The sequence below is a fragment of the Diadema antillarum genome, unplaced genomic scaffold, assembly GCF_040938485.1.
Source record: "Diadema antillarum isolate AM-2024a unplaced genomic scaffold, OU_Dant_1.0 seq00000586_RagTag, whole genome shotgun sequence".
In the NCBI taxonomy this organism is placed as follows: Eukaryota; Metazoa; Echinodermata; class Echinoidea; order Diadematoida; family Diadematidae; genus Diadema; species Diadema antillarum.
The window spans coordinates 1,694,209-1,706,309 of record NW_027271520.1 but is presented as its reverse complement, the minus strand read 5'-3'; the positions used below and the strand labels follow the sequence as shown (position 1 = coordinate 1,706,309).

The 12,101-nt window shown below is 40.9% G+C and overlaps 1 protein-coding gene across 1 annotated transcript in view; it reads right to left on the bottom strand.

The window, feature by feature from the left end:
* The window catches only part of LOC139735591 (RNA-binding protein 38-like), a 143,262-nt gene that overhangs the window by 31,147 nt on the left and 100,014 nt on the right, over positions 1 to 12,101 (bottom strand). Inside the window, exon 4 of the mRNA XM_071646348.1 lies at positions 1,965 to 1,988. Coding sequence (XP_071502449.1) covers positions 1,965 to 1,988 — 24 coding nt within the window. The remainder of the gene's footprint in view (positions 1 to 1,964; positions 1,989 to 12,101) is intronic.

Below are 12,101 nucleotides of genomic sequence, written 5' to 3'. Positions count from 1 at the left end.
GGTCTACACAGTGCTACGGTGCTCTTTTCAAATAGTACAACAGTTTCAATACAAATGGTCATAAATCCAATAAGACATTTCTTATCTCTCTTTTTTTTTAAAGGAAACGATTCCACACAGCAAAGCACACAATGTGAGTGAATAGTGATTATGTTTAATACTGAGAGCTAACTTCTGCATCAGCATGCAACGTTCAACATCAAAGACGAAAATCTTAAAAGGTTAATCACTTATTAGAGAGAGTAGAAAGGAAGGAACAAAAGATTTAGGCTTAGGCATGTAGGCCTACTCCCCGATTTTGCCACTTAAGATTACAGGTTGCATATAAAATCTGGTTCCTCCTTGTCATTTATACCTGAGCAATACTGGCTTTGGTTTGAATTTTTGCTTAATTTGTTTCTACAATCTAGCTTTTCCACCTGCTTCAAATGTAGGCACTGAACTTTGTGTACACATTACATTTTTCTTTTGTCTTTTTTTTTTTTGGGGGGGGGGGATCATCTACCTTAATGACCACTAGTACAAAACAAGCCAGTAAACAAAAATTAATCCTTGTCGTGCAAAACAATTCAATTGTGGTTTGTGTCATATTAGTTGAACTCTTGATTGGGAAATTGTCATCTTACTGAAACCTGCTCCCCCTCCACCTCAAAAAAAAAAGAGAATAAAATAATATGATACTTCAAAAATTAATCAAACATCTAAATCTATAGTCATGGTAACTTTAAAAAGAAAAGAAAAGCACAACAACCAGTGACAGAAATGAAAGAAAGGAGGAAATTTACAAAGAGAAAGAAGCTGCATGGTGTTTGTTTGTTTGTTTTCTTTTTCTTTGTCTAAACCTGTGACTTTGAGGCAGTAGGGTAGGATGTGATAACTTGAAGATGTCTTGCCATCAGAAATTTGGCATAAATGTTTTGGCAGTCATGTTTATTTATTCATGTCACACCGAGGAAAAAAAAAAGCACTAGAAAGGTACTCAAAATGGTGTTGCCCATGATCGCCACGAAAAAACGGATGTGAAAGAGGGGTTACACAAACACACAGACACACATATGCACACACTAAGGGTTACTTTCCACTGGTTGGGGTAATCCACACCCCTTCTTTTGGTTCTGAGAAATAAAGACAATCTCCTAAAACTGAACTCAACCAAAGCTAACAAAATTGCAACAGCCCTATAAAAGCAGTGCATAACAAATTGGTACAACATCCAACATGGGATAAAAAAGAAACTGCAGAAATTACATATTTCTTGTCCATCATATTTTGCCTGACAGAGTGTGTATGAAATGATTTAGAATTGATATGATACAGGAAAACCTACACAACAACGCCATAACAATTTAACACTATCTATATTTACAGAATGCTATCCCCCCCCCCCCCCTCCCCCATGACAAGCTACACAAGGTACACATAGACCAATGGAATTCTATAGTGCAAGCCACACATTTTGATGAACTGTTCAAACAAAAACATAGAAAAAGCAAAATGATAAAAATCCCATGGAAACACGCAAATTTCTTGCTTCTGTGGCAGGGAGAAGTTGGCAAAAATTTGGTGAAGTTTGAATTATATTTTACCACTAACCACTCAAGACCAGTCAGTAGCTCAACTCTGATTGGTTGCATTACGGCTTAAATGAACTCTAATGAACACACTGGGTGTAAAAAACAAAACAAAAAAACAAATTAAAAAAACAAACTTAAAATAATGGTGTTTAAAGTAAATCCACACAAAGGATAAAGCAGAAGTCAGTGATATTAAAAAAAAAAACACCTCCCAGCGAAAAATGGAAGAAGTGAACTGGCAAAGGAGCATGGCTTGATGAGAAGACTAGCAATAGAAAGGGAAGAATGTAGAGAGTGAAGAAACTAGATAGAAAAATCACAACACGGAGCACTCCAAAAGGGGGGAAGGGTGGGGGTAGGTTTTGGGGTATGGGGCTGGTATCCACTCACCTTAACTGATTCTGCTGGCTCTCACTGTATATAGACCAAGGGGAAGATAGAGAGAGAGGCATTAGAGTGGTTGCGTCTCTAACCCTAGATCAATACATGTCTCATCTTGGAGAAAACAGAACAATGATAGGGCCAATTTCCGAGATGCAAAACAACACGGCACGGGCTTGTGGTTTTAACCCCAGGTGCTGGAAAGCGCATTGATTATGTCCCCTCACCGTATCACTGCTCGCTAGTCAAGCGAGTAAACGCGAGTGGTACGTTAAAGAATTGGAGCAGCGCAGTGTGAAATCGCACATCCTTACAGCGTCCACCCCCGACGACGACGGCATACCAAACTTTCAGTGGTGCTTGGACACATGTTAGTATTCTTTAGGATGCTACAGATTCAACTACTAAGCAGAACAAATACTGATGTTCAGTGATGCCTTGACTGGAGAAAGAAACAACAAACAAAACACCATAGGAATTCATTATATTCGTAGTAGGTACAGTAGTTAGCGAATCATATAAAGGGTCTACAAAAGACAATGCGTACAGCTTCAACGGTTTGTATGCTCCTACAAAAACCTAGGCCTGTCAAAAAGAAACATTACAGAAAATTGGCTCATTCAGGTAAAATCCCACAAACGTTTCTGAAGACAATATCTGAGACTCCCTATGATAATTTGCGAGACACAATGGCATTCTTCCTAAACACCGAGCCCCGATGTCAACCAGTTCTTCTCGCACAATGCATGCCGTGCTCGACTGCACTCCATTTTAAGAACACTACCAAGAGCTGTGGCATGGTATACTCGTCCCACCACTGCAAAATATAGAGTGATGACTGGGCTTTAGACTTTCAAGATACGACAAAAGATGATTTTACATTGTTAAGACAAAGCAAGTCAATATTTGTGAGAAGTCTGCTCGTGATATTGGCGTGAAAGAACAAAACACTTGCAATTTTTAGGACACAAGGCGCTTCAATTACTTCTGTGATATGTTACAGAGCAAATTCCCCATTATACATTTATAATACAGTGTGTACATTTAAAAAAAAATGAGATGAAATGCCACAGGGTACTACGAGGTTGTGGTAGCAAAAACGGCATTGAGGTTTCATAAATCTCATCTCCAACAGAAGCATTTCAATCAGGTGAAAACAATCAAGAAATAGAGGCAAGGGAAAACAGAGATGAGGGACGCAGAGCAGAGAAGCCTATCAAATCAGACCCACCGGGGAGGCATGTTTTGATGGCGAGTTTGGGAATGAACATTTCTTATCTACATTTTTCACCGAGGAAGGGGGGTGGGGGAGATTCCTTACAGGAAGACATCTCTACCTGAAGTCGATATGCGCATATTTTTCTTGACCCGAACATGGCAGATACGGGAATAAATTCTTGCCTTGTATCATTTATCAACTCATGACATGCATTGTACATTAATGTTCCGCAGATGGCAAATGAGGCAACACTGAGGTACAACGTTGATGATGATGATGATGATAATGATGCAGTCCTTAACGTGCAAGTTGCTATGGGAACAGTCCCACACCGCAATGATATGGTCCCATCCAAGGAAATGAGTGCATCATAACTGCTTGCCAAATTAGTGTGTGTTCCCGGGGGGGGGGGGGGGGGGGGGGGGGGGGGGGTGGCAGAGTGAATCTTACCTTCACACAGGCATTCACCAAGTTGCAGTGATTTACAATGCATGCATTTTTAAACATTGAAGAAAAATTGGATGAATTATACTCCACGCATCCTGCATTTTGTGTGCATGTGTTTCATCGTGCTCTTTTTAGCATCTCCCCTCATGTTCCCTCTCTTCATCTTTCTGGTGACCTGATAGTCTGACCTCATCGCTTTGTCTCTTTGGCATAATTCATGGCAGAGAAAAACAAATGATCCCCCAACTGTAGGCGGGCACTTGCACAGCCAGAGTAGGTAGACAAAAGCAAAACAGCGAAAAAAAGAAAGAAAGAAAGAAATCAGTCCATGAAAATGTGTGAGAATTTGGAAAGATTGTACTGCATTTATATGCGTGGGACACAGGAGCGGTCGTCAGGCTAACTCAAAATTCCTGCGCATCCGGCCGTTCCGTGATGCGACATTTTCCTACAGATGTCTTGTACAGGCTGCTTCCCAGAAATAAACATGCAAATGCCAACGTCAGGGAGAGAAAATGGCGGGAGGGAGGGGGGGGGGGGGGGCTCAGCAACATATATACATAGCTGCCTCTGTATGTTTGACAGAGACTGTCGGTAGCTTTATGGGAAATGAGAAATGGGTCTTTTGCTACTGTAACAACATTTTTTTTTTTAAAGGAGAAAAGATAAAAAAGACAACCAAAACCCCAGGCAGATTATGACTCTCAAATGAAGCGAGGAAGGGTCTTTTGCTAACATTTTTTTTTTTAAAGGGCAAAAGATAAAAAAGACAACCAAAACCCCAGGCAGATTATAACTCTCAAATGAAGCGAGGAAGGCGGTTCCGCATGTGTGAAAGAATAAAAAATCCCAGCACACATTTAAGATCCTGTCGGTGACAATACAGATGAAAACAAACAAACCAACAACTGATTGCATTTATCTACATAGATGCAGGAGCGTTGCTATGATGACACCTTTAAAGCACCACAGTTCCAGAGAGAGGCAGCAGGGAGAAAAAGAATGGCTGCCGACTTGTTCAGTGAATTTGTGAGATCCTCTTCCCTAAGCCCTTCCCAGTCCCCCTCTCCCCCCCCCCCCCCCCCCTCCCTCCCTCCCTCCCTCCCTCCTCCAAGCAATATAGATGGGAGGATGATCTATAGCTTTGAAGGTCAGGGGAGAATTTCGTGAATCATACTCCGGGATTGGGGGGCACATTCGGGCCGTGTGACACACAAATGACATACTAATGTGCACAATACAAAAGCGTGCATTTTGCCGAGGTTTGTATGATATATGTATATAATAGTGTATACAATGGTGCACGATATACAGATAGTAAGTTGAGCAAAGGGACAAAAAGGGAGTCATAGTAACTTAGTACAGTCTGTGATTTATGAAAAATGGAAATTTGGATTTCACTTCTTCTACAAGCTACTATTAAAACGCAAACTGATCTTTTCGCATGCTTGCAATCCCATTCATCATAAACCCAAGACATACGGAATGTCCATGTTGCCTGAATACATACAAATTTTGAAGCTTGCTTCTGATATTAAACACAACACAAAGATTTTTTACAACAAACATTCATACACAGGTATATATCATGTGAGAAAGTCAAACACATTGATCTTCTATGTTCTACAAATTTCCATATACTAACAATGACAGCTGCCTTTGAAATGATAATGCCCCAGTATTTAATGTGTAGTTTTGCAATATTTTGTATTTGTATTTTGTCTTTTTTATTTTGCATCATTGGTATTTGATCACTAGACTACAGACAGTTGTGATGGGTAAATATACAATGGATCTGGCAATACTACTGAAAGACTAATTTACTGCCAGGCAAGAGTACGTGCGAACCAGCAAAGAGCCTTGAAGCAATATTTTCATACCAGACATAGTGAGCAAAAAGCAAGACCATGCTACAAAGCCCATGGTGCACTGTAGCTAAAGTTGAGCCTACTAGAAAAATCCCTCAATGCAGATGGTATCATTGATGCGTCCCCACATCCCATCCCAAAAATTGCCAGAGCTATAACCTGGCACTACTTCATCCTGAGCATCTTGACACAGAAAAGAAAGACAGAGATAAAGATATACACACAAACATACAAACACAAACAAGTTTAATAAGCGGAGCTCTAATATATGTCTGCATCAAGACAGCCACAAACATCAGCTCCCACAAGAGAGCTTCAAATGCTCCTTGCTCCCACCGACCCAAAGTTTGAACATTTGCAACAGACTCAGACTGGAGACGGAGGGGATTCTCCTCATACCGGAAGAATTATCTTCACACTGAGCCGCATCCCCACACAGCCAGAAAAAAAAATGCATCCGCAAAATATGACAAACTGTACAGCAGAGGAATTTCACCATCCAACAGAGCCTGAATCTTGCCACGCTTGCACCCTGACGACTTCAGATTCTTGTGTCTCATGACTATTTATGTCACATGACTATCTATGTCACATGACTACTTATGCCACATGACTATTTATGTCACATGACTGATATGTTTGCATCAAACACTACAGAGAGTATAAACCAAAAATTCAAGGAAATCAACCAGATTGCTAACATAAGTCTGTATTAAAAACGAATGTTACATTCATAAAATTTGTCTATTTCAATATAAAGAAGCTGATTTGTGTGCTGTATCTACACCATGATTAACATCTTGTGGGACTGTACAGGGCACAAGATATTGTCAATGTAAGGTTAAAATAGTTTTTGGCTTAAGTTATGAAACAGAAAAAAAGTGGGTATATTATATATTTGGTAGAAGTGATCACAAAATGTCATCTATCATACGATACAGCATGTCACAATAAGGTTGTTAATTTCCCTTTTTGTTACTTAAGCTTATGTTTTTACTGAGATAATGATAAATGCTACTGCAGTTCGACAAAAATACATGAAACATCAGCCATAATGTCCATAAGGCAACCACAGAATTCACACATTGGTTGTTTACTACAGATGATGAGGTAAGGCATATTATTTTCATCCTAGAGAGAAAGAAAGAGAGAGAGACAATGATAAATGTCGAAAAAAGAGACGACAAATTATCACCAGTCCAAGAAGAGTGGTTTCTCGATGTGACAAGGGTGCTACATGTTGACATATCACAAGCAATTAAGATCAATGCTAGAGGGCAGAACAGAACCTCTGCAAAAAATTGAAAGGAAAACAACCTCAACTCCCAATTCCTATTATCCCATTCAATCACCCTCTTCCTCCCCCCCCCCCCCCCCCCCATCTCATCAATGCGCTCTGCTCTTGGCACGAGCCCCTCCCCTATCACATGCAGCTCTGGGATGAATGTTCTAACATGGCATGAGATGAAAAAGCAGACAGTCAGAGATACAGAAAGAGATATGGAGATGAAGAAAATTCCTTCACAAATCGTTGCCACGGCAACCTCAAGCTCAGAAGAGAGGAAAAACCAGAGGCTCTGTGTGTATCACGAGGGGCAAAGGTAGGCACAGCCGGCTAGACTTGATGCTCTCCAAGCGCACCTGACACTGACTGCCCGTGCCCCCGAATCTCTGGGGAAGTGCTCGGTCGCTGGGGCATTTCATCACCTCCTTCCCCACCTTTCATCTCCTTCAACATCACTCCATACCTGGATACCTGAAACAATGGCATTCCTCTGATGTATATATATTCCTCTCACAAATTCAAAGACACAGAAAGAGAAGGGGGTACAAACAACAATAACAAAACACTGAATACTGGGAGGAGATCACATCAAATCTGTGCAGACAGAACATATTCGTATCGCTTAATGGGACCATTCATTTGTCAGCGAGACGGGACCATCATTTCATGCCATGTCTAAACAACTTCTGCCGGGGGATGACGAGGTGAAAGACAATAAGGAATGTTCCCGATTTGGTCCTCTTCTCTCTGTTTTTTTTTTTCCTTTTGGCTCCACAGGTCTCCCGCGCCGAGGTACAATAATACAACTATAGGCTCCACCCACCCTAGTGATGTAAGATCGGCATGCTTACCGGCACGTAGACCAGCCAAAATTATGAATTTATGTTTTAAGTATAGGTAGAACGAGTTCTCTGGAGTTTTTTTTTCCCTCCCTTTTCCTCTTTTTTTTTCACACATTTTCTCTCCACTCCAATAGTTCTTCTCAGATGAGGGGAGAAAAAAAAATAAGTTGTCTCTTTTTGACGATGTCAAAAAGCTGTTTGATATTTCTGAATGATAAATACCACTGACAGCACCGCTCGCTGAGCTGCCGACAGTTCACATTTCAAATTTGACCTTGATTTCGACCTCGGCTGAACTTCATGGGGATATTGGCATCATCAGGCTAATTGGAAACCGAGTTGGAGGTCGGGCTTTATATGCATGGAATGGAATCTAATTAACAAGACCAATGAAAGTGTTATTACCCTCTCCACCAAACCCCAATCCCTCCATCTCCCTCCTCACCCCCCCCCCTTTCACCCCTGCCTCCAGCTTTAACCATTTCCCTTTTAGAAAACGTCAATGGCCTCTGCACTTTTGTTACGTGCTATCCTGTTTTTATACAGCGCTCGACGTACAAATGACATTCATAAAATCACCCAGATTGTATCATTTTCACGAGAAGCGATTATAATGTTGTGTATAGTCCATCATTTGACATGAATAATTACACTGTCCAAGTGAACTGATGCATAGTATGTATGCCAAGCTGAGACAATCAGTGCAAAACTAATGACGAATCACTCTTTCCTCATTATTCTGAGACCAAATGAGGATCATTTTCCGTAATCATTCCCCATAATCATTGTTGAGTTTATTTATACGATACAGACAGCATATTACAGATTTCAAGTCTACAACAACCAACAAGTACTGTATCATGTGTATGTGTTTGTATTTCACAACAAAGATCATGAAAACCCAAATCATCATTCTTTTTTCTTTCATTAAGCATTTAATTCCCCCCTTTTTTTCTGTATGGATAGACACTGTGCTATTCATTACGCATTTGAAGGCACATTACCTATTACATCAAAGTCATAATAAATTATGCACAGGAAATAAGTCTCATTGCTGTAACTAAACACACTCACCGTCTCTCACAAGACTTGATTGTCTACCTCTCTAACTAAGTTATGTCTTGTGTATGAATGAACCTTATATTTTATACTCATGCTTCTTTTTTCACTGTGGAATAGAAATAGTTGGGCACAGGTCGGTAATCTTGATTTCAAATCCCTATATGTCATCTTTTCCTTTTTATAGTAAACCCACTTCTACAACATTATGCTCTTTTGACAAAAGTGAGATAAAGAGAACTATGAGTGAATGAGAGAGATAATAACGGCAAAGAGATAGACTAATAGTAAGAGACAGAAATGAGTGGAATCAATAAATTGTGGGGAAAGAGACAGGTTTTAAGAATCAGATGTGAACGGGACTTGACACCGATGCTATACATGCACCCCATGGGAGGCACCGAACTCGAGGATCCCACCGCTGACGGCTGACGTATGCCCCAGAAGATCACGGCTAAATCCGCACCGTCTTTCATCACAAACAATGCCCGAAACATGACTTCAAGGCATTGGTGGCTGGGGGGGGGGGGGGGGGGGGGGGGATGGGGGGGGAGGAGTTAGAGAGCGGAGGATGCCTGGAGCAAATTGGGGACAAGGGTATTCTTCCTCACCCTCTCCCTCCCTCTCTTTAAACTCCCATTGTTTCCAGGTTTATGAATGATAGTCCAAGGTTCAGGGAACATTAAAGCATCACGCCCCGCTGCCAAAACAGATCCGAGATTTCATATCCACATTGTCGTTGCAACAAAATCCTACATAAGCAAACACTCAATCTAAACAGCATGTTTCGCCAGCAAACACAGACAACTGCACATTAAAAAGAAGAAAAGAAATCATCCAAACAGCTGAAGCCCTTTAGCACAAGAGCAATTCACAACCGCATGATATCTGGCACACACATAATATCATCCGGGAGGGGTTGATCAATATACTGTACTATCTGCTTGCTGACAGACATATGCGTAAGATCCTTATACGTAACAGAATGCATGTGTTCTGTACATGAATGCAGCATCGCAAAATATGATTTACACATAATAGTTATTGAAGTATACAAACTGTCTGGAATATACAGCACGTTCCACATAAATCACCTCTAGCATATACAACTTTTGAAATACAAAATATGTACAAACTGTACATGTATATTAGTGACATCAGAAATGTGCCTCTCCTGGAAATTCCACATAAAAATCTGACTATTCACTAACTTTACGGAAAAAATGATATTGCTGATGGGGGAAAAAATGACACTTCTAGTGGAAAAGATTCTGCCAGCTTTAAGCTGTTAGAATTGGTGAAATTGCAATAGTGACGTAAAAATTTACATCTGCCATGGAGCTTATCTGTGATTGAAGGTTGGAGGATCCCAAAGTCGTGAATGAGATCATGCCGCACAAGTAGCTGAAGCTTTGGTCTTCTTGAGTGTGCGCAGTTAAATCCTTTGAGGGTCTTCAATTATCATAGCAACTCGATTGTGCACCCATGGTTGAATGGTCAATAGGCAAGATAGAGATAGATAGATAGATAGATAGATAGATAGATAGATAGATAGATAGATAGATAAATAGATAGATCGATGAATAGATAGATAGATAGATAGATAGATAGATAGATAGATAGATAGATAGATAGAGAGAGAGAGATTTTCAGGGCATTCAGATGCAAAAAAATTTATACTAGAACGGTATAGCTATATGATGAATTTATACGTCTGAACGCTGACTAACAAAACGACATATAACAAAACGACGTACAATTGTATAGTGAAACGACGGTCAGAGCATCATTTCGAACTAGAACTCGATAACGAATCAGTATTCCATCATGTCCATTGTGCGTCTGAACGTATGGCGACCATAGAACAGTATAACTGGGCGGGGTTTAATGGGAGCGAGCACGAAAGGTGACCTTGTACCTGTCACTCATGACCATAACAACATGGGCAGTGTGGAATTGCACATCTCTACGACGTTTTTCCGGAATGGTCGAAATTAGTATCTGAACGGTCTATCGGCTATACGATGATTCTTTATACGTCGTTTCTTTATCGAGTTTTGGTATAAACTGGCTTGCGTCTGAATGGGGGAGAGAAAAAGAAAGAGAGAGAAGAGAGCTAGAGCCAGTGAGGTAAAGAAGCACAAGGGAAGATGTAGAGGCGATGGGAGGGTAAGGGAGGGGAGGGGAGGGGGTACTGGGAAGGTCCATAGTGCTGATAAGGCCTATGGGTCTATTTTTTCTAGCTATCAGCCCCTGATGTAGACCTAGCCATATATGGACAACCAATGAGTACCATGTGATGACTTTTTGCTGAACTGTCCCAGAGAGTGAGTACTGTCCATCCATACTTGATTTACACAGAGAAAGAGAAAGCTTTCAAATAGAGGAAAAAACAACAACTATACTTTCATTTTCCTCCAATGACATACCATGGGTTTGATTGAAACAACTCCCTGATTAAAACCATGGCTGAGCAGCAACGCACATAAAATCACAGATAAGGATTGGCCGATGGCATAACTGCCAAATATCTCCGGCAGAAGCAGGGACTTTGAGAAGAAAGTACGACGGAGTCTCCGAGCCTCCCATATACCCTATCCCAATGCTGTGGGCGTGCACCTTTGGCATGGCACGCAATATATATTCTGCGTTTATGAGTGCACAGTTTGTATACATGTATGCATGACGTACGCTATGTCTCGCACAGTTTGCCATCGCTTCCAAACATTTATGATAAATGGCAAACATTAAAGTGCCAGGACTGTTGCAGCAAACAGACAACATTACAAGCCCTGCACCTGGCCTACTCCAATGTATCCTCTTTTATTTACATAAACGTATACATAAATATTGTGCCGATATTGATCTCCACATTCCCTCTCCATATCTCAAAAGTTATATCATGTGCTTGCACAATGTACACACTTTACAGTCGCTAACTCAAAAATGGTAGGATCTAAAGAGGAGCGCTTAAAAATGCGCCACATGTGTCTCTGCCTTTTTGCAGCTCCAGCAGTTTTCAAAATGGAACAGGGTTTTCCCTAAATTCTATCACCTTGACCTCCCTATACAGGCTTTACACAGAAAGATGCTTCTTCCTTTACTGATAGTGTGTGGTCTGCTTAGCCCAAACACTGTAAAAATTAGCCCCGGCAAATTTCTAACAAAGTTTCCAACTCTTCCACGGGGTCATTAATCATAGGAGATAGATCCGTGGGGGAGGAAAACGGACAAAGACAGGCAAAAAAAAAAAAATTGCAGCATCCCACGAACTTCGAACTTCACCCTTTTATAGTGCAAGAACGACGTTCCTCTCACACATATAAGTCTTCTATCTACCAATCCAGTGACATACCCTAACCTTCTCTCCCCTCCGCGCCCCCCCCCCCCCATTCCACACCCCCATGACTCTTTCATACTTTCAAC